This window comes from Metarhizium acridum (assembly GCF_019434415.1).
Source record: "Metarhizium acridum strain ARSEF 324 chromosome Unknown scaffold_568, whole genome shotgun sequence".
Taxonomy (NCBI): Eukaryota; Fungi; Ascomycota; class Sordariomycetes; order Hypocreales; family Clavicipitaceae; genus Metarhizium; species Metarhizium acridum.
The window spans coordinates 2,041,627-2,066,269 of NW_027094041.1; the positions used below are offsets into that span (position 1 = coordinate 2,041,627).

A 24,643-nucleotide genomic window follows, 5' to 3' on the forward strand; every position below is an offset into this window, starting at 1 on the left:
GTCCAGTAGGGGGAAAGGTGTCTTTATATAGCCAGGAGATGAACTATTCAAGAAATCTACGACAAACATTCACACCAAGACCGTGTGCCAAGTGTTCAACTCGTGTTATTCCTGCAGACCAAGGAGGTAGAATGTCAGTGTGCAGGTGAGCGTAGTATGGGCACTGAGGCTACGGGTGATCAGAGCTACTACCACTGCACCAGCGCTGTTCCCCGAGCTCGGCAAGAAAAGAGAAAGAAAAATCGTATTTGGACAAGACGATTGATAATAAAATACCAGCAAGATGACATCATAGTGAAAGGCTTCAGGCTTCCACCAACCAAAGTCCCAGTCCCCGACATGAGGACCGTTAGTTCACGATATGTCCCGACTCCCCGGAATAAAGGCCCGATTATCTCGGTTCACCATCTGTTCGTTGCCGATATGTCTAAAAATTTGTAGCAGTTGTTCTGGTGTTCCAGGGGCACAGATGAGGTTGAAAGAAGGATGCATTGCGCTGTCCGGCCACGGCTACAGCCTGGATACAGACAACACAAAAACATCTTGGCCATCTGCCATTAAGTCAAAAAAACAGCACGTGTACGGGGAACAAAGATGCTCATATGCAGCGGCCTCTGAGACACCTTTGTCGGTCTGCGACGCCGCGATTCCATTCAACCTTGCGAGTTCTTGGTCTGTGTAGAGAGAGTGTAGTCGAGGCATTGTGGATACAAAGTAGCCGCCACATATTTTTGTGCGACAGTGACTTCTCTCGTGCAGCTGCGCCATTGGTCATCCGGGTCCGGGAATGGATGCATGAACGAACCACGAACCCATACATTCACAAGCAACTTTGCAAAATAATAATAATCCAGCTTCACTCTTGTCCCGTCCCCACGAATCCAGTGCCCTCAGCAAAAACACAATCCCAAGCGCCGACAGAGCACATCCCCAAACCGCCGCCTGAACACTGAACACACAGCTTCACCACCACCACCCACAAGAGCCCATCGCAAGAGCCCATCGCAACAATGTCGCCCTCCGCAGCAACAATATCCAAGGCCGAATTCAACGCCCTCCTAGCCGAATACCCAGCCTTGATAGACGCCATGTCCCAGGCCAAAAGCAGCACGTTACCTGCCCTGCCCAGCTCGCCCGCCCAGCCAGCTAACCAAGACGTCGACACCAGCACAAAAACCCGGCCAAAAGACCCTCAAAGACCTGGACGCCTACCGCTACGACAAAGCGCCCCTCCTGTTCAGCAAGCAAAGCCAAGAAATGACGCTCGCAGATGTCCAAAGCCTCGTTGAGTGGAAACTGTCTGCAGTCCCGCGTCTCGTCCCGCCCACGTCTTGCTTCACATCTTGCCCAAATGGCCCATCTTCATATCGCAAACTAGCCACATCTCACGCCTTGCTTCACACCTTGCTCGCCTAACCCATCTTCACATCTCAACCACCCACACCTCTCACCCCTCGCCGCTCCTCCAGCCAACTAACCAACCGCCCCCCAGACGCCACGGCAAATTCCGCCCAACCCTCATGTCCCTCGTCTCCTCCAACCCCGCCTCCCTCACCAAGCAGACCATATCGTCCGCCGTCGAGCAGTACAAGGCCAGCCCGTCGACGCACGCCCAGGCGGCCCTCGACGCCCTGACCAAGCTCAGGGGCGTGGGCCCCGCCACCGCGTCCCTCCTGCTCAACGTCCACGACCCCGAAAACATAGTCTTCTTCTCAGACGAGGCGTACTTCTGGCTCTGCCGCGGCGGGAGCAGGGACACGCCCATCAAGTACACGCCCAAGGAGTACGCGCAGCTGAGGCAGCGCGCGGGCGAGCTAGCGCGCAGACTCGGCGTCGGCATGGTGGACGTGGAAAAGGTCGCGTACGTGATCATAAAGGGCCGGCGTCGGGAGGAGCAAAAGGAAAAGGGCACAGGTCCTGGCAGGGGTGACAAGAGGGCCGCCGCGGCGGGGGAGGACAAGAAGAAAGCTGTCGGGAAGGCTGCCGCGGAAACGAACGAGAGCGCGCATAAACGACGGACAACCGAGGGCGTTGATGAGACGGGCTTGCGGCGATCAAAGAGGCACAGGGCCTGAGTGATGGTGATTACTATTACCGTGGTCGACGTGTGCTGGGTTTTGTCAAAGGGTATGTATATGTAGCTGGTCAATTTGTTTAGTTACGAAGCGTGAAATGGGCCTTTGCTGTATATTTTTCATACAAGTTTCAAGTTTTTTCAGGGTTCATCTTAATTAAGTTTTTTTTTTTTTCTTTTCTTCTTTTTTTTTTTCTTATATAAACAATCGTGCAAGCACTACATTGAGTAACACAATACACCGGCCGTACCCAAGCCAGGGAATCGTAATAGACCGCGGAATATACTATGAGTACACACATCGCGATGCGTCAGATACTAGTAAGACTCATTCATCGCGAGGCGCCGGCGAAGGCTATGTCGAGATAGCCTCATTCATCGACTGCGTGGAAGTAAGACCCGTTGCTGTATATCACGTAAACAAAGCCAACCAGGCGCCGCTTCTGAATCACACATCGTTTGCCAATTTCGGACAGCGGGACATCACTCTAGGACACGCTTGTTTCCAGGCCATAAACAAAAGCAAAGTAGCAGTAAAATTCATCAATCAAGTGATGCCGCGTACAAAACACCAGCTGCTGCCGCAACTTTTTTCATCCGCATCACACCAGCCTCGTATCCCCTCCATCTCTGCACAACTTCACCACTCACGCCGGGCCTGAACATGATAACCAAACCCTCCTCCCCTTCTCCTCTCCCCCCTTGCAGCTGACAACCTCGTCGGCAACGAGGCTTATTTCCCCTTCTTCTCCTCGTCGACCTGCGTAGCCGCGTACTTGTCGCTCAGCTCGTTATAGCTGTTGTGCAGCCCCTCACTCTGCTTCTTCAGCGTCTGCAAGTCCTGCTCCTTCTTGGCCAACTGCTTCTGCAGCTCGGCAACCTCACTCGACTTGTTCTCCTTGTAGTTCTTGTTGCTCTCAAACGCCTTGACCTTGTCCTCCAGCTTGATGTTGTCGATGATCATGACGTAGGTGCGGTTCAAGATGAGCGACAGGAAGAGGGTGAAGCCGCAGAGGTACATGTTTCGCTGGGAGTAGAATTTACGCGCCTGGACTTCGAGACGTTCGTGGCCCAGAATAGCACTATTTACAGCGTCACGTTAGCTCGGTTTTTTTTTTTTTTGTTTCCAAAGCGGTTATGCAAATCAGCCAACCCACCCCCTTCGAGATGTGGGGTGTTGTCCATAGATCAAAAAAGCCAGTGACGTAGTATACGTACGTTCCCTTGGACGCCTGTTCTCCCGCTGCGACAACTTCCAATTGCACGCGGTACACGCGGTTCACGCTGTCGATGAACAGGATGAGGATGAAGACAAAGGTGATTTTGAGCCAGTACATGACCTTGGAGATGATGGGGTTTTCGGAGATGAAGCTGTGGGCAAGGTCAGCAGATGCTCTGCCAAATTCAGGTCCGACTTGGCCACACGAGAGAAGACACGTACGTAAAAACCTTGCGCTTAGCCGTGTACGGGAGAGGGATGAGAAGGAGCATAAAGAGCACCATCTCTAGAACGAGGAGGAAGAAGACCTATCCGCGTGTTAGTTGAAGCGAAGAATGCATGCGGGGGGGACGTGAGACGTACAAGAGAGTAGTATAGCGTCATGGTGGGCGTATTGTTTGCTGCGATTCTGGTGCGTGGTGAGGGCGCTCAGGTGCATGCAGGCAGGCAAGAGACGGGATTGAAGAAGAATTGCAGCAGAGGTGGAGTATGCGGATCGCGGGTATTTATGGCGTCGGAATGACGGCAAGGCTGTGAAGTGGCCAGTTTTGCCGCCGGGGAGGGGCAAGGTCAAGCAAGTGCTTGTGATGGAGGTGCGGCCTGGACATGGAACTACGTACCTTGTAGTTAGGCCTTTGGGCCTGCGCCAGGGACAACGTCATCGCCTCGTTGCTGGGGCCAGTAGATGGCCGGGGAATCGGACAGGACCAACCTGCATGTGGGTTCGATGCGTCTCTGGCCCGAGGACCCACTCGAGCTTCAGCTCGGTCCGCCCAGGTTGCACGTTGAAACATCATGTCAAGGGCCACGAGAACACCATTGCATCAACCGCCACATCAACTCTTGTAGACATATTTCTTATTTCCGCATCGACTCTTGGTACAATCTACCTAGTTTGCAGATAAAAATGCTTTGATGGTACAAATGCGCCACGTCGCCTCCCAGCCATCAATTGCCAATGTACAAAACGCCGCCCGTTCTTCCATGAACCCGTTTCCGTAACTCAGTTCCAAATATCATCATCTCTAAACTTGGCTGGCGGCCGTCTGGTCCTCGACGCTCTATCGCTTCGCTGCCGAATCACCACGTCTTGATCGTCGTCGTCTTCCCGCGCCGCACTCACATCTGTCGTCTTCGCTCCACTGCTCCTCAATGCTGCGTTTGACATATTATCCTCGCTATCCGCAATCTCCATATCCATCTTTTCTGAATTCCTGGTGATGCGCTTTGGTTCCGGTGTACTCGCATGCCTCGTCGATACCGATGCTGATACAGACACGGGTGCAGGTGCGGGTGTTGTCTCATTCTCTGGGCCTGAACTGGGAGCAGCATGGCCAGCTACAGTCGGTCCATCGTCACCCTTGGACTCCAAGGCTAGGGCTGGCTTAGGCACCGGTCGTGGGTGTTTTCTAGGCCTTCCACTACCTGGCCGTGCTCCGCCTCGCTTGCCTCGTGTCTTTTTCGGCGGCTCAATCCGCTTTGTTGGTGTTTCCGTGCTCGTCCGGACCCTTCTGCGTAATCTGGATGCCGAACCTGGGTCCTCCGACTCGCGTCTGCCTCCGCCTCCGTCCCCATTCGCCGCTTTCACTGAGACTACCCCATCATAGTCCTCCTCGTCGCCATCATCTTGCAGTCGCCGCTTGCGTTTGCGTGGTTGAGGCCCCGGCCCCGGGTCCATATCCACTGCCTCAAGCGCGAAGCCAGGAGGTAGGTCTCGCTTCACTCGCGGTCGGCCCGGCCGTCGCTTGGTGTTGTCAGCCTTTGTGGCCTTGCGGGCAATCGTCTCAGAATTCTCGGGTCGACGCGACTTTGCGGCTTTGTTCTTCGTTTCTGGCTTGCCTGCCGCCTTGTGGTCTAGCAGCTTTTTCGTCAGATTGGGGAAGTTCTCGCCGTAGTTGAAGAACAGCTCCTCTCCTGCCTCGATGTCTCTCATGGCGGTGAACTTGATTCGATACTCCCCATTCACGTAAAGGATCCTCGGCGTAATATTGCACCCACGGTTGTCATGTTCTGACGCGTGGTTAATGTAGCGACTCAAGTTGCCATAGATCGCGGCGTCAACCCAGATGCCTTCGTTTTCTAGAAGCGTAAAGACATAAGACACATTGGACTCCTCGTCAAACACATCGCCTCGGCGGGCTTCACGTCGTACGCCTTCGTCATGCGTAATCAGCTCGCCAACGTATTCAATGATGAACTCATCCTGAGCAATGTCCTCCGCCGTAAACAGGCCATAACCAACGCCATCAAGCTGACTTTGGCCCAGCAGCAGCAATTTTCCAACCCCCCTCTGCAAATCGCAGTTTTGGCAACCTGTTGCATGAAGCTCCGCGTCATCCGCGTTGAGAGGGTCGGCACGCTCCAGGGCACCACAGGAGCCACACAGTTGAGGATCGCATTCACGATTCAACTGCACACATATGCAGGGCTTGTCCTTCTTGTTATCTAAACAGGTCTTGCCTTGTGAATGACAAGCACACCCAGTAAATTTGTAAGCGCAGTTTTCCACCGTGCACCCGCAAAACTTTTCGCAAAGTACGTCGGCATCTACACAGGTACAGACTCCTGGCACACATGGGCCTTCGTGAGAACAGGGTTCCAGATTTCCCCGACGTTGGTGGGCATGGCTAGTTGTGTGATCTTGCCAGTCTCCTAACAGGGCCTTTCGTCGTCGGTCGTACCATGACAGATTCTTTATCCTCGGTGCTTCGGGAGGCTCCGGTTGAGGCAGCGAGATCCCCATGGATTTGAACTCGGTGTACACTTCATCGCAATGCCGGTTCAAAAATTCAGCCGCTAGACAGATGGGGTCCCCCGTGTAGTTGCTGTGGCTGGCGGTTGTAAAGATTGATCGTAAAACGATTCTCTCATCTTCTAACCATGGGCGAGGGTGCAAATGCATGCGTACATGGTCAGCGGCTCTCTGGTAACACTGTCGCCGACACGGTTTGATGGGCGACGCACGGTCACGTTCCATGCCGTTGCGTCTCTGCTTCAGGGCGTCAGAGAGGTGTGAGCATGATGATATGGAAAATGTGCGCTTCATATTTTTGTTGTCGTACTCGCCATGGTCACATGAATGACTGAAACAAATTAGGCAGCCCAAAATGCAATACGTAGCCAAGTTGGACTCGGCCAACTCATCCTCATCCTCGTCGTGAAGTTGTGGGCTGGTGGCATCCTTTGCAATCGGCTTCGAATCCATGATGTTGTCCACAGCCTCATCCATCATTAACACTCTTCGGAGCTCAATTTGTTTTGATGCCGGCTGAGCGGTTTTAAATACCTGATGAAAGGCATCGGTAAACATTTGCGCTGCCTTGTTGGCACCCGGAACGGCATTTTCAATGTTGCGGTGAGAATTCAGAATGTCGGACTTTTGCTGAGGTGTGATGGCGTAATCCGGTTCTCGGGCGGCCATATAGCTAATCAATGCCGACTTGTCGCAGCCAGGGATGGCCATGTTTTCTAACCACGTATCCAAATATAGCGACACAGTTGCTGCCCTCTCGCCCTGGATAGTCAGCTGCTGCTTGTCTTCGCGGTTCATAGGTTTGAACCCAGACTTGAGGTCAATGTCTTCCAGCTCCTTGAGCCAAAGATTATACTTGGTCTCTTCAGAGCTTTCCAAGTCTCGCAGATGTGGCACAAATGTCAGCATCGTGTTGGGAGTAAGGACGTTCTTTTTTATTTCGACGTGGTGGAATCGGTAAGGCGGCACGCGCTCTTTGTTCGTTTTGGTGCATATCGGGGTATAGTGTGCTTCTCGCTGGTCTCGCTTTCCCTTGAGATGTTGCTATGACGGGTTAGGTCAGTACACGTCCGTCCAAGGGTGGCAGGCAAAACAATACGAGGCCTGTTACCTTGGATTTGATGCGCATGGTGGTGCTTTTCTTCTCCGTAAGAACAGGGGTGCGAATATTTGCAAAAAGGTCGCGTCCATGGCGAATCCTCCGTTCGGTAGCCTTGGTAGACTCCAAGATGTACCCGATGAGCTTCGCATGGCCTTCCTTGACATCTTGTCGGTAGATGTTGAGCTGGCTTATGATTTTTGGTATCGTCCAATCTGCATTGGAGTCTGTTTGAGCCTTTGGGGTCGTGCCGTTGATGGCAGGCGCTTCTGATCCAGGATGCGACGGCGGAGGAGGCGGCCGGGGGGGTGTGGTATGTCGCGCCATGCTGAAGGCAGACTCTAGGGAATCATCACCCGAAGGGCTGTCACACACGCCGTTCGAGGTCGAAGGCGCCGAGTCACGTCCAAATGAAGTCGGAAGAGGCAGTGTGCGATGAGAAAGGCCTGGGGCCGCGTCGGGCTGTCGTCGCAGTGGCGTCGGGCTGATCGGGGCTCTGCCGAAGTTCGATTGGTGGTCACTCGGCTTTCGGTTGCCAAAGGCTTCGAGACGGGACGAAAGGGTTGCAGCTTCCACAAATTCGGGACGATCCGACTCCAGTGGCAGTTGTCCATTGATGTCGCGAAGCATGTGCATTTTGGAACAGCCCGTGGTTGACATGTCGACCAGCGTAGGATTTGGCGCCGGCGATGACTAAACTTCTTAAAGTTGTCGCGTCAACTGCTGGTGTGTGTGCCTGCCTCTTTAGACCAGCGCTTTGTTTCAAGCACGAGACGGAATTCTCGCCAAGAAGAAGCACGCCGTTTATTCAGCACGTCAAAGCACGGCGCCGACGACCCCATGCCATCAACGATAGAGCCGGCCAACCCTGACGCGCCGTAGGCTCGCAAGACCCTCGACAAGAGTCTGGTCCCTCGCAGAGATCACGGGCAATCGGCCGGCATGCGAGGCTGCCCGTGCCAGGTCTGCAGCAACGGGCCAATTGCCAGCCAAAGACAAAGGGCCGATCTCCTTATTGAGTGAGATCCGTACGACTTGTGGCTACAGTGATGGTGGACGAGACGCGAATCGTGTCTAAGATCGCGTCGACTTTTTCACCAGGAGCTCCGTAGGCAATGCGCTGAGACGGGGATTGAACCAGACATGGGCAGGCTGGACCAGGCTGAACGAGGCCGGACAGAGGCCCAACATTGGCGCGCGCGCGGTTTTGGCACGGAGGAAAGTACTCAACTACCTGAATAAAGAATTCCAGCAACGTGGCCTATCACGTGGCCTATCAAAGCCGCCGCTATTGTAAAGTCTAGCCTGGGCAGTTGAGGCAGTTCTTCCTATCCGCTAGAGGGCCCCAGGCCATTGGTCGGCATAAGCTTCTGGTAGTGGGGCTTCTGACGCAACTCAGCATTTACGCAATTCACGTACGGAGCTGCAATTGATGCTATTCATCTGCTGTGACAGTGAGAAGGCCACGAATAGTTGACTCTAGGACAAACGGGCTGAGAGTAACTACCTAATACGCAAATTAAGCTACGGAAAAACAACCAATTACACTATTCGCTGCTTAGACGTAAGCAGGTGACGCACGACATCCTTTGTTTAATAATAACTGCTTGCTTATTTTCATACACATCTAGATTTTGGGAGGGATCTTTGCCTTGGTTCGTACAAATTTCCTATTTATCACGTGATTATACCAACCACAAGCTCCGGGTGTTGTGATGACGTATGATGCCAGGCTTGAGAAATCATCCTGCTGTCGATGGCGGGGCTGCTTGCTCATCAGCTCAAAATCGGGTATTTGTACATCACCTAGGTACATGCCCAACTACCTACGGCCGATGCCTGGGTAGGCGGTGCTCTGATATCTACGCAAGTACTTCTCTGTAATCGTAGAATGACTACCCATGGCCGGCAGCGGCAGGACCGGAAGTTTATTTGAGGAAAGCTGGAGAACTAGAGCGCCTAGACGGGTTGCCGACCCAAGGGCGGTTTGCAGACCAAGGGCATGAGGAGAGATTTGCTTCGCGCACCATGTCAAAAGCTCCGCCATCCTTCCATCTTGATATGGAATCACGACGCGCAGGAGATCCAAGCGCCGGGGGGGTTAGTTTTACTCATCCGCATCCGGAATGGGACGACGACGATGATGATGATGATGATGGTGCTGATGGAGCCAGTCACCATGTCTCGACTCTCGGGTCTCTCAGCCACAGAGGCATTGAAAGTTGGGGATCCCAGAACTGGGTTCTTGGCAGCCAACAGCTAGTTCAATGCCGAGCCCAACGAGGGATCCAAGGCCTGAGACATGCCTGGGGACGCCTAAGGTAGCGAGACGCGAGGCTTTGGGTCCGGGAACCCCTGGTTCAGCGTTTCCCTTTGGTTTCGGAGGTTCCCTTGGTGTTTGGTGCGATGCTAGTACCTAGGTACCTAGGTAGGTAGGTACTAGGTAATCCTGGTGCATCGCAAGACAGCGCCAGTCACACATGTACCCAGTGCCTACTAGCTACAGGTAGCCGGCAACTAACCAAGGGCATCTGGGGCACTCCGTACAGTAGTAGTTAGGTACAGTCGGCAGCTGTCTGGTCCAGGACAAATCAATAAATGCCAAAATGGGGCCAATCGTGACACTAGCACCAAGAGTTGGCGGACACCAGTTGGCCTTGATACCCGCCCTACCGCCTCAAGTCCGCTCCAGTCTGTTGGTGCCCCACTTGACCGCTGAGCCCATCCAGGCGATGACGTCGCCAAAGAAACCACAGCTCCTTGCTTCCAGCCCGTCTGCTTCGGTCTCCCCCCCAATGACGATCTCTCTCTCGTGCTCTCCGCAAAAAGGGCACCACATGCATTTGGCCACCACCTCAGGCTCCATATAACCCATCACCATCTCGCCCTCCACATCATTTGTCCCAGTTGATGCCTTTCCATCTCTGACTTTTTATCGTCCTCTGGTTTTGCTTGTATTCGCTCAGCTGCAGGACTTCGAGTCATATCTGAGCCTGAATAATTCACTCTTCAGCAATCGAAACGCTGTTCCGCCTCGCCCGCCGAAATGCATCGCACCTATTCTATGCGCACCACCCGTGCGCCTACTGCATCCCAGCTGCAGGTACGCTGATCTGTCCATGACAATCGGTTTCCCCATATCCCTCGCTACTTACACCAAGAACCAATTGCTAACTGCTCGGTTTGTAGAGTCCGCCTCCCCCTCCCTCATCCACCAAATCCGGTCGCTTCTTTGGAAAGGGTAATTTGGGTACGTGCAATGCAACAGAAGCCGTGGTAGTATTGTTTAGACGAGATCAAGCATACTGATTGCTCGAATGCAGGCCACGCTTTGCGCCGCAATGCCGGTGGCGCCTTTGGCCCCGATCTGGCCAAGAAATTGGCGCAGCTCGTCAAGATGGAGAAGAATGTGATGCGAAGCTTGGAGACTGTCGCCAAGGAGCGCATGGAGGTTGCTGTAGGTCCTTATCCACTCCCATTCTCAACCCTGAGCAGTGTTAACGAGCTGCGCGCATAGCAACAACTGTCCATCTGGGGTGAGGGCGGCGATGAGGACGTTTCCGACGTTACCGACAAGCTTGGAGTGTTGCTATACGAGATTGGCGAGCTGGAGGATCAGTACGTCGACCGCTATGACCAGTATCGTATTACCATGAAGAGTATCCGCAACATTGAAGCTTCCGTTCAGCCCAGTCGAGACCGTAAGCAGAACCGCGTTTCTTTACTTTTCTGCCAGAGCAAAGTTTCCGTCGCTAACCCCGTACCAGGCAAGCAGAAGATCACCGACCAGATTGCTCAGCTGAAGTACAAGGAGCCCAATTCACCCAAGATTGTCGTCCTGGAGCAGGAGCTTGTCCGTGCCGAGGCCGAGTCGCTCGTCGCTGAGGCTCAGCTCTCCAACATTACTCGCGAGAAGGTCAAGGCTGCCTATACATACCAGTTTGATGCTCTCCGTGAGCATTGCGAAAAAGTTGCCATCATTGCCGGCTACGGCAAGCACCTCCTTGAGCTCATTGACGACACCCCCGTCACTCCCGGCGAGACCAGGCAGGCATACGACGGATATGAAGCTAGTAGGGCCATCATCCAGGACTGTGAGGATGCCCTCACTAATTGGGTTACGGCCAACGCCGCCGTCTCCTCCAAGCTCTCCACCCGCTCCCGCACTCTGTCCCAGCGCCGCCGCAACAACATTCGTACCAGAACCGAGGGCGGCCACGATCTGTCTGCCCAGGACGCTCCTCTGCATGATGGCGGCTCTTGGGTCGGACGCCACGGCGAGGAAAGCGAGGAGGAGGAGGAGGAGGAGGAGGAGGTTGGCAGCGACGTTAACGCTGAGGCTCGTGGCCGTACCAAGGAAGCCCTGGCCGCTTAAGCAGCACCGCCAGTCGACAAAAACAAGACGAGACACAAAAACAAAACCTCCAACCAAAATACAGGACAATTCTTTGGGAGTCACCACAATTCGGTAATAGCTGGAAGAGACACGAAGATTGTAGTGATAATGACGGTAATAATTTCAGGGTAGGCTGTGGCTCCAAGGACGGAGTTTGTGGCAAGTTTGGATGACGGAGTGACTACTTATTAAATGGCTTGGATATCCTACGGGGTAGTTTCTATTATTAGTGTACTCTTAATACCATGTGTTTGTCATTGCCGAACGCCCCCGTGCGAGGGTTATGCTCATGTCGTCATGTGAATAGACTTTGGTTGTCTCTGCTGCGATGGGATGTACATTGGGGTGGCATGTGTATGCAGTACGGGGGGTATCATTCTATGCATTGCACTCAAACAACCTGTCGCCCGCTGACCTGGCTTGCAAACTCCTCCAGCTCCATCCTGACTATATGATGCCCCGGGACGACAACCAGTCCTAGATAGCGCGACGTCCTGTCCTCGGTCGTGCTGCCGTCCGGACCCTCCACCAGCCGAGGGCGGCTGGGCTGGCGGTACTCGTACGTGTTTGCCAGCACGATATTTTTGTCCTTTGTATAGTTGGTTAGTTGTGCTCTCGAACGAATATATTGCAGGTTGCGGTGCTTTGCCAAAGACGGGGCCTCCTCCCAGGATGCCATGGACAAAAAAAGGTTCGTTGTGTGGCGGCAGACGTACCGGGTCGGTGCATTTGAAGGCGCCCCAGAAGAGGCGGCCGTCTGTGGTGTGCACGCGGAGGTTTTGGTTGAGGAGCGAGGAGAGGTATTCCTGGGCCTGGAACTTGTCCATTGTGGTTTTATCTTTATTTTTCTTGGGCTGGTGTCGAGGAGTTGATGGTGGAGAAGGGCGCTGTGGTGTTAAGGTGGGAACTTGTGCTTTACGGCTTAATAAGCTTGTTTGGTGCTGGGCTGATGGGCTTTGAGGTACCGTGCGGTGAATGATTGTCGAATATTTTACTGACTTGATGGGGATTGAAGTCTGAGACGTGCGATTAGCGTCAAATTTTTACTTTGGGTGAATGCGCTTGTTGGGTGATGATGGTTGCTCGGGGTTGGGGGTTGACTGCTTTTTTGGATGGATCTCTCGGAAGCTTGCGGTGTTGTGCAAGTGGTTGCGATTGACACTCGGGGAAATTGAAATTGAGACTGTGATTTTGTCTCATGGCGATATATCCGTCTGCGAGCATTGTGTGCATTCTAGGACTCTGTGGACAAGAGGTTGGCGGCTTAATTTGCCATGGGCCAACTAGGTAGCTGTCGAGATGGCAATGTATTGAACAATGGAATCCATATTGGTTGTGCTGCATCGACTGTCATGTTGATTTTCAAAATTTTGACGAATGGGTTCAACTCGATGGACTGTAGGGATTGATCCGGGCCCAAAATCACGCTCTGGATTGTATCGCTTCTCCGTAAGAGGATGAACTTTGGCCACGCGCCTAGCGCTAATTTTCTTTGCGTGGCGATGCTTCTTCAGTTCTGCCTCGAACAGCGACGGAGTCTCCCAGTTTCTGGCAGATCGTCTGACGAGCACCTGCAAGCCTCCTACCTAATGCTGCGGCATCTGCAAGGCAAATGCCATCCTCAATAAGCAAATTTTCAATATTCTATTCATTTTTTTTTTTTTAGAAAAAAAATCTAGCCGAAGCTTTTCTGAGCATTCCAATGGTCATTGTGTGGCATCGTGGCAGTAGGTTGACGTCGACAGCTGGACTCTGGAGGCTAAGAGCCGTAGAGCCGCAAGGAGTCGAGGACCCACAATTCGGCTCAAGTGCGTCACAGAGTCGCACTCTCTCAAGATTCACAGCCGGACCGAGTCATCGTGAACCACGTCAACTTTTCAGTTTCAACGACACAGACATGCCTCTTGTGCTTATGTTTTCCTCGTAGCCATGGAATCTGGCTGCCTCAAAATCAAAAACCATGCCATCAATACACCAAAGTTAATCTGAGACAACCGTTGCTAGCAGAGGCCTGCCGCTATGGGTGTGAACGGCCTCTGGACCGTTGTGCAGCCATGTGCGCGTCCAACCAATCTCGCAACACTCAATCGCAAGCGCTTAGCTGTCGATGCCTCCATCTGGATTTACCAGTTCCTCAAAGCTGTCCGAGACAAAGAAGGCAATGCCCTGCGCAACTCCCATGTAGTCGGCTTCTTCCGCCGCATTTGCAAGTTGCTGTGGTTCGGCATCCAACCTGTGTTCGTGTTTGACGGTGGCGCACCAGCACTCAAGAGAGCAACCATCCAAAGAAGGCAGAGAAGGCGCGAGGGCCGCAGAGAAGATGCGGTTAGAACTGCGGGGAAGCTTCTCGCTGTGCAGATGCAGCGCATCGCCGTCGAGGAACAAGAGAGGCGGAAGCGAGTCGACGACGGCGACTTTGCAGTCAGAGAGGAGGAAGCACTACGCGAAGAAATCCCCGATGCAAGTAACATCGCGTACGTTGACGAAATTGGTATGACGCAGAAGGAAAAGATGCAATCTCGACGATTTCATAAACAGGATGCCTATCATCTTCCCGAGCTTGAAGGTGGTATCGCACCCATGGGTAAATCAGACGACCCGCGAATCATGAGCATTGAGGAGTTGGAAGAGTATGCGCGGCAATTTAACAATGGTGAAGACATCAACCTCTATGACTTCAGCAAGATTGACTTCGACGGCGATTTTTTCAAGAGCCTGCCCCCTCCTGATCGTTACAATATCTTGAATGCAGCGAGACTGAGAAGCAGGCTGAGAATGGGTCTTAGCAAGGACCAGTTGGACGACATGTTCCCCGATCGTATGGCATTCTCGAGATTTCAGATTGAACGTGTCAAGGAGAGAAATCATCTTACCCAAAGGCTGATGTATGAGGTTGGCATGGTTGGCACAGATTTGACGCTAGGCGTCAACGCTCGTGTTGCTGGAGAAAAGGACCGCGAGTACATCCTGGTCAAGAATGAGGGTGTTGAAGGCGGATGGGCACTTGGTGTCGTCAGCAAAGAGAAGGATATTGGTGAGGCGCATAAGCCAATTGATGTGGATGCTATTCAAGTTCATTACCAAACAAAAAACGAGCAGGATGCAGAGGAGGATGACGATGCTGATTTTGAGGACGTCCCCATTGAGGGATTAAATCGACTACCAAAGCCAAAGCCGTATTCCACAGCTGCAAGCTTACAAACTGCGCAAGAGATTGCTGAACGGCGGCAGCAATATTATGGTAGCCGAAAGGACAGGTTTGCAGAAGACCAGGAGGTGGAAGGCTCACTATTTGTTGGAGGGAATTCGGGCCAAAACGTCCCCATTCTCGAGGCGACAGCCCAAGACCAACTGCATCCTGAGGAAGAAGATGACTTGAATCGTGCGATTGCCTTGTCTCTCAAAAACCAGCATGAGCTGGATAACGAGTCTGGGATCGATGACCTTTTCGAAGATGTGCCAATAGATGAACCCGAATGGACACAAAAAGCCGTCGACGCACCAAGGCCCATTATCGGCAAGGGAGGCTCCATGATTGCCCACATTGTGAACAATCGAGCAAATGCCTCTGTCCCAAAGCGCAATGAGGCAAAGAATTCTATCGATAGTGATAGCGAGGATGATATGGAGGCTTTGCTGGCCAAGTCACGAATGGCCAAACGGGCTCAACCGAAACCAGTCATTGAGAATAAGAAGAACCCATTTGATGGACCACTTCCATTCCCAAAGCTAGATTGGGGCTCATCGCTATTTTCTAAACCGCCTGCTCAGAAGGACGCAAATAAAGTTATTCAAGCTGGTATTGCAAATGAGACCAATGCTGAGGATGACATGGCTGGCGGGTTTGAAGTAGAGAAACAACTTGGAGATGAGCCAGCACCATTACCACCATGGCTGGTTGACGACACGGATATCAGAGATTCGTTGAAGCAGCAGCAGGACGCAGAGCGGGAGATAAATGCTGAGGATAAATTGGAGGCAGAAGAGGAAGAACGCCTTCGACGGAAGGAGATGCAGGACCGCATGATTGAGATTGATTCATCGTCAGACGACGGAAGCGATATTCAGATTGTAGAGATTCCTCCTTCGCCGACACCAGTAGCGGATGAGGCGGATGGCAAACAGGTGCCAGCCGAAGAATCACAGGCGCAAACATCCCCGAGCAAGCGGAATAGGCCAGTAGAATCCCCGGATTCAATATCTGAAGATGTAACACCTCCGGCCGCCAAAAGTCCCTCTTCAACGGGACTTGAAAACGAATCGGAGTCCCCAGAACCAATGTTTGAAGATGTTCTCCCCGCGGAACCAACCATCACTACTCCCCGCAAACCAACAGAGAACGACTCGTCATCTCCCCTGTTCGAAGACGTCCCGCCAGTACATCCCCCAGTCTCGGGCACTGCCAACCCTGCCACAGAGGCCGACGATCCCTTCGCCGACGTTGAATACGAAGAATTCAGCGATCCCGAGGATGAAGAGCTCATGGCCCAAATGGCCGAAGAAGCCGAGGAGCACGCTCGCTTCGCCAGCGAGCTCAACAACAAATCCGCTCAACAAAATCGTCAAGACTATGAAAAGGAGCTCCGGCAGCTTCGTAACCAACAAAAGAAGGATCGTCGCGACGCAGACGAGGTCACACAAGTCATGATTACGGAGTGCCAAGCCCTCCTTCGACTCTTTGGTATTCCCTACATCACCGCTCCCATGGAGGCAGAGGCCCAGTGCGCCGAGCTCGTAAGGCTAGGCATCGTGGATGGCATCGTGACGGATGACTCCGACACGTTCCTGTTTGGAGGCACGAGGGTGTACAAGAACATGTTCAACAGTAACAAGTTTGTGGAGTGCTACATCAGCAAGGATCTGGAAAAGGAACTGTCCCTTTCCCGAGACCAACTCATTTCACTCGCGCAGCTCCTCGGATCCGATTACACGGAGGGTCTGCCGGGCGTAGGGCCCGTCACGGCTGTCGAGATCCTGTCGGAATTTCCTGGAAAATCAGGCCTGGAGGACTTCCGCGAGTGGTGGACTTCTGTGCAGTCGCAGTCTCGCCCAAAGGAAGCAGATGCGGCGTCGCCGTTTTGCAAGAAGTTCCGCAAGACGCAGGCCACGAAGCTGTTCTTGCCACCGGGTTTCCCCAATCCAGCCGTGTATGAGGCGTATCTGCACCCCGAGGTGGACGACACTGCTGAACCGTTCCAGTGGGGCGTGCCTGATCTAGAGGGACTGCGAAGGTTTCTGATGGCGACCATCGGGTGGAGCAAGGAGCGAACGGATGAGGTGCTGGTCCCCGTGATAAGGGATATGAATAAGCGCGATATGGAAGGGACGCAGAGCAATATCACGAGGTTCTTTGGCGGTGGCGTGGGTGCTGGAGCGAGGGAGGCGTTTGCGCCAAGGGCGAACAAGGTCAAGGGGAGCAAGAGAATGGCGGCCGCGGTCGAGAAGCTGAGGGCGAATATGGGAGATGCAGAGGGTGAGGGGACGAATAAGAGGAGGAGAAGGGATGTAGTTGACGACGATGGATGATGTCTGCACTTGTGTACTTGTTATATGTTGTACAGTCACCTAGGACGCACCAAACGGCGTGCGGTAGGAGGCCAAGGGTGCTTTGATGGGTAATGTACGTGCTATGCCGTGCTTCACGGCAATACACTGGGATACATGAGCGGATGCTTGGCTATGGGTGAACACATAGCATGAGGGGGCTATCTTGATCACAGCTAGGCGTGTTGAGGCCGCGATGAGGTGACACCTGTCGATAGTTATATCGATCCCCGTGGTATCTTTTTCCGCGCTTGAGGTGCCCGAAAACGCAATCGTTAGCATCGATCGACAAGATATAGATGTATTAATCAATATTCTTCAGAATTCAGACTTCATATACCCGTAAGGACTGTTCCGGGAATCGTATCCAACAACAGAGAATTTGTCTAGTCAAATGTCTTCCACCTCCCACCTCAGCTGCCCATACTGCAACTAGCAGTAAATGGCCAAGACGGAAAATGGATTCCAGTTGGGATCTGGTTTGGATGCCCTTTTGTTGGCAACCAAACGCTCCGAAGACGGCGACTGCTCTGATTTCTCGGTGAGTCTCGTAGAAAGCGACGTCAACCAGCAATGAGCATCCTTGAATATCCCAAATCGGGGCAGCCAATCCAATCAGCACTGGGCCCCAATCAAGTCGGACACATTTTCAAACTCGTCGCCGACGGATTCCTCACTCTCGTCTGCTTCCCCAGCTTGTCTCAGCGTAGTCTCCTTCCACTTCTTTCTCCGTTTCGCAATCGCCCGAGTAGCCTTTTCGCTACGAGTTTGAACATTCTTGGCAACCATGTAAAACGATGAAGTTGCCTGGTAGTGATGGCGATGTTTGAATAAGCTGATTTCCGAAAACTGCGAAAACAATCTCAGCAGCTCCGTCGTGGGTGGATTTTCTGGCTTGCGCATCAACACAACCATGGTCCCATTCTCCCGCAGATTCTCCATGGCGAGGATGAGCTGGGCCGTCTGGATGCGAATATACTCCGGGCTGTCGCTCCGTAGTTTTCTTTCGCAGGGCGGTATTTTGCCCTTCCTGGGCGGTTTTTTTCTTTTCGCTTTTCTCGCCGGTAGCTCCTTGCAGAGTACTCTCTCCATGGTCAAGGATGGCGTCATTTGGTGCGTCTCAGGGATGTCGGACACTCCCAAGTCCCCTGCAAGCGTGCCGACATTCTTAACCACCGATTGTACGTTCTCGCTTTCGAAGCCAACCGGGCACCCTCCCTCCTCGCTTGGCATCGAGATGCCTGTGATCTTTGTGTTGGGGTAGCATTCCAGGGTGTACACTGTGACGACTTTCTCCGAGTATTTGTAATATTTTTTGTTCTTTATCTAGTTGCCGGCACATGTCGCGCCGCCTTTTGAGGTAGGCGTCCTGTTCCGTTTCTATGGCTTGTCGTTTTGCGTTTTCCATTGCTTCTTCTTTAGACAAGCTTTTGTGCGCCTTTTTTAGTATTCGTCTGCCTCTAGAAGATTCGAGACCTATCTGCGGTTAGCTGGGGGGAAGGGACATATGGACGAGATGGGGATGAATTTATATCTTACCTCTTTACGAATCTCGGGGACTATTCTCAAGAAGAAACTCTGTAAACTGCGTCTGGGCTGGACGCTCCATTCTCAAACTTGAAGAGGACGAGGCAGTCATTTCGGTTGCTGTTGGAGAATGCTGAAGCTCTTGATAGAATAGAGGTGCTCGACTTGTGTCTTCTTAATACAGACAACTCGTTAGCCGGCCCGAGCGTGCTGTGTTTGTCCATGGTTGAAGAGTAGGCATGGCTGAAAGGAGAAAATCTTGGGTTTACATATGGTACTGATACGGCTTGGTTGGTGAGCTTGACTGATTGAGAACACTTTCTGAACATGTCTGGTGTTCCCTGGGTAATGGGAAACAGGCGGATTCCTGCAGCAAAAGCAGTCAAGATATATAGCTACGGAACTGCAGCCTTGTGTCCGAGGAGGCAGCCTGTTCATTCAACCTCAATATGTAAGCCTCAAATGACACGTTTCAGGAGTCTTGTTCAAACTGTATCCCGTCACTCTCCGGGGCTTTTATTATTATTATTAATATTTTTTTTTTTTTTTTTTTTTTTTTTTTTTTTTTGCTCTCTCTGCTTACTCTTTCACTTACACCCGTTGCTTATGAGCCGAACTAGGAAGGCACATGGTCCCGGGTAGCCCCACATGCCGCGCACAACATGATCGGCTAAACGTCGGCCGCGTCAACGTCGTAACTGGCCGGGCAAGGGGGGTGGCACGGGGGTGAAGTAGGGTGAAGACACCACACACGGTCCCTAGAATCTCACGCGATCAAACGCCGAAGACATTTGTTCCCACCCCACGGCACCATCTGCCCAACTCCGGTCGCGAGCAAAGCCACCTTTGAGCCTAAGAAACCTAACGACCACCTTCCGACCACACACGGCTCATCGTCGCTGCGCATTGCTGTCGGCCATCGTCGTAGTCGCCATGGATCAACGAGAGCTTGAGTCGCGTGTAAAAGCGCTGACGAAGTCGGTTGCTGCCAACGAACCGCCCGAGAACGCCATCAAGTTGCTGGAATCGCTAAAAAAGGATGCCAAGCCTACAGAGGAGATGCTGAGGGTACGTTTTCAGCGCTTTCTTGCCTTGCGAGTTGAGGACACGGAGGATGCAGATGTCGTGGGATGACTTGTCACGACGTCATGCCTTGCTTACATCAAACCCTCATACACCATGGGAGCTTCGTGCGGGCGCATCACATCATCTTGTCCAACATTGGCCCACCGCTCTGTGGCCGTCCTTACCTCCTTTTCCTATCCAGATCTCTAACGTCGCTTTCAACAGGCTACAAAGGCCGGTGTTTTCGTCGCAAAGCTTCGAGCAAACCCCAACAAGGAAATTGCAAGATCAGCCGCCGAACTCGTCATCAAGTGGAAGAAGCTCGTCGAACAAGAGAAGGCCTCAAGGGCGCAGCGGCCAAAGATGGGCTCACCGGCTGCGGCGCCGGCCTCGTCTCCAGTTCCGCAAGCTGGCTCTGCCGCCGGTGCCAAGAGGGCCTTCACGGGCGACCCCGAGAAGCGTAGCTTTACTGCCGACGGCGTTGAGCTCAAGCGAACCAGCTCGGGCGTCCGAGACAGGTGCATTGGACTCATCTACAATGGTCTTGCGTATCGGTCGACCGAGTCTTCGGATGATGTCATCGCCAGGGCTGTTGCCGTGGAACATGCCGTCTTCGTCGAGTTCAAGGAAGACGAAGGTGAGGGATACAAGAAGAAGATAAGATCCCTCTTTGCGAATCTCAAGACAAAGTCGAACAAGGACCTCGGCAAACGTGTCATGTCGGGAGACATACTACCCGAAAAGTTCGCCAAGATGACCGACGAAGAACTCAAGAGTGAAGACCAGCGCAAGAAGGAGATTGAGCTGGAGAAGGAGAATATGAAGAGGGCCCAGGTCCCCATGGCCGAGAAGAGCATCAGCGATAGTTTGGAATGTAGCCGTTGCAAGATGAAGAAGGTCAGCTACACGCAGGCTCAGACCAGAAGCGCAGATGAACCGATGACGACGTTTTGCGAGTGCATGAACTGCGGCCACAGGTGGAAGGTATGTCGGGCTGCAAACCAAGCTCCCAGTCAGGTTCGTCCCTATTGCTGACATTTTGCGACTAGTTCTCTTAAACACAGACCACGAAGAAAAAATCTCACTTTGGCTGTATAACATTTACTATTCTACAGGGGACGCAAAGCACGTGAGGTGAAAAAGGTTAGGAGAGGCTAGCGTTTCTATTCGTTCTACAGTTTTCCGGGTGTTGGTTTGCATTTAGGAGTGCGGGTTGGGCCGTCTGCAAGACGACGATATAATTAGGACGGGAGTTACAGGTTTGCTAATACACCAGGTCAGACACAATTTTTTCTTCTCCCTCTTTTACATTTTTCTTTGTACACGATGGAGCGCGCGAGCCTAGATTCAACAATCTAGTGAGGAGAGTCCAGAGAAGTCGGAGGAACAGCCCGGACCAGGGACCTGTGAGACGCATGGAGAGTTGCTCTTGCTGAAAGGATACAATCAGTGCGTAGATTATACAAATGCCTGGCTGTGCTACAGGGCGACCGTTACCGAATCTATCGTGACACTGACGGCATTATTCGGGTGTGGTTCTTCTTGGTATCATATTATGAATAAAGGTGTCGTGTTCTCACTTCCGCTGCCTTGTTATACCCAGCCCGTCAAACAGATCCGAAGCCTCCTCATCCTCCAGCCCCATTTCCTTGATCCTCTTCCAAAACTTACTCAAATGTCTCGTGCCCGAATCGCAAAGCACCGTAACAATCCTGCTGCCCTCCGGTAGCCCCATGGCCGTAACCACGGCGGCCACGCAGTTCACGCTGCTGCTGCTCCCGACAAATATGCCGTCATTCTCGACCAGCCACCTGGCCATACGGCACGCCTGCTCGTCCGTCACCTTGACCGCGTCGTCGATCAGATCCCTCCCCGCCTCAAAGTTCTCCGTCACGCGGTTGATGCCGATTCCCTCCACCATGGAATCGACCTGTTGCCGGCGGCGGGTGCCCTCCTTCTCAGTGTTGGAGTACATGACGCCGTGCTTCACCTTGTTGAACAGGCCGCTGCCCTGGGGGTCCGCCAGCACGATTTTGACGGTGCTTGCTTTGGCACCGAGCTTCAAGTACCGGGCCACGCCGGCCACGGTGCCTCCCGTCCCGGCGCCGGCAACAAACGCGTCGAGGTCGCCGCCTGTCTGGTTCCAGATTTCGGGCCCCGTGGTGTTGAGGTGCGCGTGCCAGTTGGCCTCGCTCTCAAACTGGTTCGCAAAGAACCCCCTGCTCCCGTCCGTGGAGTTGGCCGTGTGAGCGTCTGCCCGGCGACGAGCAAGGTTGACAAAGTGGTCTGGGCTGGTGATGGGTGCGACGGCGACGCGCTCGACAGTGGCACCGAGGTGGTGAAGCAGGTCGGACTTCTCGAGGGCCTGGTCGTCGGGCATGCATATGTGTGCCTTGTAGCCCCTCGCGCGGGCCAGCGTGGCCAGCGAGATGCCCGTGCTGCCAACTGTGCCCTCGTAGATGGTGTCGCCGCGGTGAGGCACGAGCAGGCCGGCCTTTTCGGCTTCCTGGATCATGTTCAGCGCCACGCGGTCCTTGGGGCTGTTCCCGGCCCCGTTGAGGAACTCGGCCTTGGCGAGGATGACGCGCCCCGTTGCTTTGGACAGCGACTCGATTTCAATGAGCGGCGTGTTGCCGATGCATGCTGCGATGCCGGCCCCGGCCCCGGGCTCCCCGCGGCTCGGAGACGGCGGTTGCGACTCGTGGTCTTCTAGTTTGAGAGGCTGGCCCCAGAATAAGCTGCTTCGTCGACGGTCGCCGGGACGAGCTTGTGAGGGGCGGCGCGTGTGCTGATAGCGGTACTCTAGATCGGGGTATAAGTCTTTGAAGCCGAGTGTGACGAGGATGCCTGCCCCGAAGGCCAATGCAACGGCTGCGGAGCCGTAGGCCCTGGGATGATCACTTAGTGACATGGCTTGCAGGTCATGAAGTCATTTCAAAAGATCCGGAAATGCGCCTAGGGCTCGAATTTGCGTCGAGAGGTTGTTCTTCTATCAAATTTTGTGGTGTGTGCCTGAACAAATCTGATTTCATGAGAATTGGCATCAAGAAGGTTTATGAGTTCCGTGGGAAGGCAACAGGGCAGCCACTCAGACGCTGGAACAAGGTGCTCAGGACCCACTCAATCTTGGAGCTTTCTCAAATCAGCCAGAGACGAATTAGTATCGACAAACCCTGGCTACCGTCACGAGAGCATCACGAGAGCTCAACCTGCATCTCGCCAGCCATGGACTCCCCCATCGTGGCCCAGCTCTTCCGGCAGCTGTTTTGCAATCGTCCCGCAGGATGCCAAGCGCGGGTGCATCAATTGCGCCGTGGATTGCCTGCGGCCACCACAAGCAGCTACCGGCACCAGCACCACCAGCAGACGAGTTCGTACGCTACGCGAGCCTCCCGAGACCGTGGCATGAAGTCAAATGAAAGTCGATGGCAGCAGAGAACGAACCTCCTACCCGAAGACAGACGGGAGGAGTTCGCGCAGTACCCGTATATTTCCATGTCGGAGCTGAAGAGGCGCAAGGAGCGGCCTAGAAAAGTCAAGATGCTCCTCCGTGACTTTATCGACGGTAAGCACGCGTTGTATTTTCCCGCCGCAAACTTTACGTATTCGTACGTTGCTAACAATTATGAATTAGACAGCTTATACAACCCTTCCTATGGGTACTTTTCCAAGCAAGCCGTCATCTTCTCCCCGGGTGAACCTTTCGACTTCACCACTCTCCGCGACGACCTTGCCTTCCAGTCCGAGCTCGGCCGCCGCTACACCTCCTTTGAAGACCACCTCGACGACGTCGAAGGCGAGAACCCAACCCGCCAGCTGTGGCACACGCCCACGGAGCTCTTCCGTCCATACTACGGCGAGGCCATCGCCCGCTACCTCGTCACCAACTACCGCCTAACCACCTACCCCTACGACGACCTGCTCATCTACGAAATGGGCGCCGGCAGAGGCACCCTCATGCTCAACATACTCGACTACATCCGCGAAGTAGACCCCCAAGTGTACGCCCGCACGCGGTACAACATCATTGAGATCTCCACCAACCTCGCCTCCCTCCAGAACAAGCACCTCCTGTCGACGGCCGAGTCGCGCGGCCACACGGACAAGGTGGACATTGTCAACCGCTCCATCTTCGGATGGGACCAGTACGTCCCCTCGCCGTGCTTCTTCCTCGCCATGGAGGTCTTTGACAACTTCTCCCACGACTGCATCCGGTACGACGTCGCCACGGAGGAGCCGCTCCAGGGACACGTGCTCATCGACGGCGACGGCGACTTCTACGAGTTCTACGTCCACGACCTGGACCCCGTGGCCGCGCGCTTCTTCCGCGTACGCCACGCCGCTACGGGGGGCAGCTATCCGCGTCCGTACCCCACGAACCCTGCGCTCAAGTGGCTGTCCACCAGGATGCCCTTTGCCGCCAACCTCTCCGAGGCCGAGTACATTCCCACCCGCCTGATGCAGTTCTTCGACGTGCTGGAAAAGTACTTTCCGGCCCACAAGCTGCTCACCTCAGACTTTGACTGGCTTCCGCAGGCCGTCAAGGGGCTGAACGCTCCCGTTGTGCAGACGAGGTATCATCGGAGAATGGTGCCCGTCACAACGCCGCTGGTACGTACAACCCGCCAGGGACCCTGATTCCAAAGCAGGAACCATGTCCCTTCTTCTCTTTGATATGCCCTGCCCGTGTGCTGCTGACACTGTCCCAGGTCCACCAAGGCTACTTTGACATCTTGTTCCCAACAGACTTTCGCGTCACAGAGGCCATGTACCGCGCCATCACGGGCAAGCTCACGCGCGTCATGACCCACGGCGACTTCATGCGGCGCTGGGCGTACGTGGAGGACACGGAGACGAGGAGCGGCGAGAATCCCCTGTTGACGTACTACAAGAATGCTAGTGTTCTAGTCACCGTCTAGTGTGTGAATAGACAGCTGTATATATGTATCATAGACCGAGACGCATAC

At 53.6% G+C, this 24,643-nt stretch overlaps 10 protein-coding genes across 11 annotated transcripts; 5 read left to right on the top strand and 5 right to left on the bottom strand.

Moving 5' to 3' along the window:
- The first annotated feature begins 790 nt into the window (after nt 1–790).
- J3458_019994 (uncharacterized protein) lies at nt 791–3,944 on the top strand. The gene is made up of 2 exons (XM_066121805.1): nt 791–1,107; nt 1,169–3,944. The coding sequence occupies exon 2, from the start codon at nt 1,521–1,523 to the stop codon at nt 2,073–2,075; it is 555 nt and encodes a 184-aa protein (XP_065973422.1). The 5' UTR covers nt 791–1,107; nt 1,169–1,520; the 3' UTR covers nt 2,076–3,944.
- Nucleotides 2,605–3,742, bottom strand: YET3_2 (Endoplasmic reticulum transmembrane protein 3). Its single transcript, XM_066121806.1, has 3 exons — nt 3,516–3,742; nt 3,293–3,445; nt 2,605–3,156 (listed from the first exon to the last, which is right to left on the bottom strand). The coding sequence occupies exons 1-3, from the start codon at nt 3,575–3,577 to the stop codon at nt 2,808–2,810; spliced, it is 564 nt and encodes a 187-aa protein (XP_065973423.1). The 5' UTR covers nt 3,578–3,742; the 3' UTR covers nt 2,605–2,807.
- Nucleotides 3,945–4,138: 194 nt separating the features above from the next.
- Nucleotides 4,139–8,352, bottom strand: J3458_019996 (uncharacterized protein). Its single transcript, XM_007815540.2, has 2 exons — nt 7,157–8,352; nt 4,139–7,089 (listed from the first exon to the last, which is right to left on the bottom strand). The coding sequence occupies exons 1-2, from the start codon at nt 7,802–7,804 to the stop codon at nt 4,297–4,299; spliced, it is 3,441 nt and encodes a 1,146-aa protein (XP_007813731.2). The 5' UTR covers nt 7,805–8,352; the 3' UTR covers nt 4,139–4,296.
- Nucleotides 8,353–9,967: 1,615 nt separating this feature from the next.
- LSP1_2 (lipid-binding protein) lies at nt 9,968–11,788 on the top strand. 2 transcript variants are annotated; one of them, XM_066121807.1, is made up of 4 exons: nt 9,968–10,247; nt 10,334–10,601; nt 10,662–10,845; nt 10,912–11,788. In XM_066121807.1, exons 2-4 carry the CDS (start codon nt 10,542–10,544, stop codon nt 11,517–11,519), a joined length of 852 nt encoding a protein of 283 aa, XP_065973424.1. In that variant the 5' UTR covers nt 9,968–10,247; nt 10,334–10,541; the 3' UTR covers nt 11,520–11,788. The 2 variants fall into 2 exon arrangements, with proteins under 2 accessions (XP_065973424.1, XP_065973425.1); XM_066121808.1 differs by having other exon boundaries at nt 9,988–10,247; nt 10,334–10,394; nt 10,468–10,601; nt 10,662–11,788.
- A 143-nt stretch (nt 11,789–11,931) lies between these two features.
- J3458_019998 (uncharacterized protein) lies at nt 11,932–12,367 on the bottom strand (the record flags this gene model as incomplete). The annotated part of the gene is made up of 2 exons (XM_007815542.1): nt 11,932–12,129; nt 12,257–12,367. 2 exons carry the CDS (start codon nt 12,365–12,367, stop codon nt 11,932–11,934), a joined length of 309 nt encoding a protein of 102 aa, XP_007813733.1.
- Nucleotides 12,368–13,471: 1,104 nt separating this feature from the next.
- RAD2_2 (DNA repair protein rad2) lies at nt 13,472–17,425 on the top strand. Its single transcript, XM_007815543.2, has one exon. The coding sequence runs from the start codon at nt 13,560–13,562 to the stop codon at nt 17,064–17,066; it is 3,507 nt and encodes a 1,168-aa protein (XP_007813734.2). The 5' UTR covers nt 13,472–13,559; the 3' UTR covers nt 17,067–17,425.
- A 274-nt stretch (nt 17,426–17,699) lies between these two features.
- On the bottom strand, nt 17,700–18,317 carry J3458_020000 (uncharacterized protein; the record flags this gene model as incomplete). The annotated part of the gene is made up of 1 exon (XM_007815544.2): nt 17,700–18,317. One exon carries the CDS (start codon nt 18,315–18,317, stop codon nt 17,700–17,702), a length of 618 nt encoding a protein of 205 aa, XP_007813735.2.
- A 1,227-nt stretch (nt 18,318–19,544) lies between these two features.
- Nucleotides 19,545–20,734, top strand: tfs1_3 (transcription elongation factor TFIIS; the record flags this gene model as incomplete). The annotated part of the gene is made up of 3 exons (XM_066121809.1): nt 19,545–19,679; nt 19,902–20,660; nt 20,726–20,734. 3 exons carry the CDS (start codon nt 19,545–19,547, stop codon nt 20,732–20,734), a joined length of 903 nt encoding a protein of 300 aa, XP_065973426.1.
- Nucleotides 20,735–21,207: 473 nt separating this feature from the next.
- Nucleotides 21,208–22,912, bottom strand: cys12_4 (Cysteine synthase 2). The gene has a single exon (XM_007815546.2). It carries the CDS (start codon nt 22,585–22,587, stop codon nt 21,253–21,255), a length of 1,335 nt encoding a protein of 444 aa, XP_007813737.1. The 5' UTR covers nt 22,588–22,912; the 3' UTR covers nt 21,208–21,252.
- Nucleotides 22,913–23,081: 169 nt separating this feature from the next.
- On the top strand, nt 23,082–24,595 carry J3458_020003 (uncharacterized protein; the record flags this gene model as incomplete). The annotated part of the gene is made up of 3 exons (XM_066121810.1): nt 23,082–23,241; nt 23,311–24,287; nt 24,386–24,595. 3 exons carry the CDS (start codon nt 23,082–23,084, stop codon nt 24,593–24,595), a joined length of 1,347 nt encoding a protein of 448 aa, XP_065973427.1.
- Between the last annotated feature and the right edge of the window lie 48 nt (nt 24,596–24,643).

Coding starts and splice junctions, on each gene's coding strand:
- J3458_019996 (XM_007815540.2), bottom strand. CDS start 7,804: ATGTCAACCACGGGCTGTTCCAAAATGCACATGCTTCGCGACATCAAT. Junction 7,090..7,156: donor CCATGCGCATCAAATCCAAG/GTAACAGGCCTC, acceptor AACCCGTCATAG/CAACATCTCAAGGGAAAGCG.
- RAD2_2 (XM_007815543.2), top strand. CDS start 13,560: ATGGGTGTGAACGGCCTCTGGACCGTTGTGCAGCCATGTGCGCGTCCA.
- LSP1_2 (XM_066121808.1), top strand. CDS start 10,191: ATGCATCGCACCTATTCTATGCGCACCACCCGTGCGCCTACTGCATCC. Junction 10,395..10,467: donor CTTTGGAAAGGGTAATTTGG/GTACGTGCAATG, acceptor GCTCGAATGCAG/GCCACGCTTTGCGCCGCAAT. Junction 10,602..10,661: donor AGGAGCGCATGGAGGTTGCT/GTAGGTCCTTAT, acceptor CTGCGCGCATAG/CAACAACTGTCCATCTGGGG.
- YET3_2 (XM_066121806.1), bottom strand. CDS start 3,577: ATGGTGCTCTTTATGCTCCTTCTCATCCCTCTCCCGTACACGGCTAAG. Junction 3,446..3,515: donor GCTAAGCGCAAGGTTTTTAC/GTACGTGTCTTC, acceptor CCTTGCCCACAG/CTTCATCTCCGAAAACCCCA. Junction 3,157..3,292: donor GAACAGGCGTCCAAGGGAAC/GTACGTATACTA, acceptor CGCTGTAAATAG/TGCTATTCTGGGCCACGAAC.
- J3458_019994 (XM_066121805.1), top strand. CDS start 1,521: ATGTCCCTCGTCTCCTCCAACCCCGCCTCCCTCACCAAGCAGACCATA.
- cys12_4 (XM_007815546.2), bottom strand. CDS start 22,587: ATGTCACTAAGTGATCATCCCAGGGCCTACGGCTCCGCAGCCGTTGCA.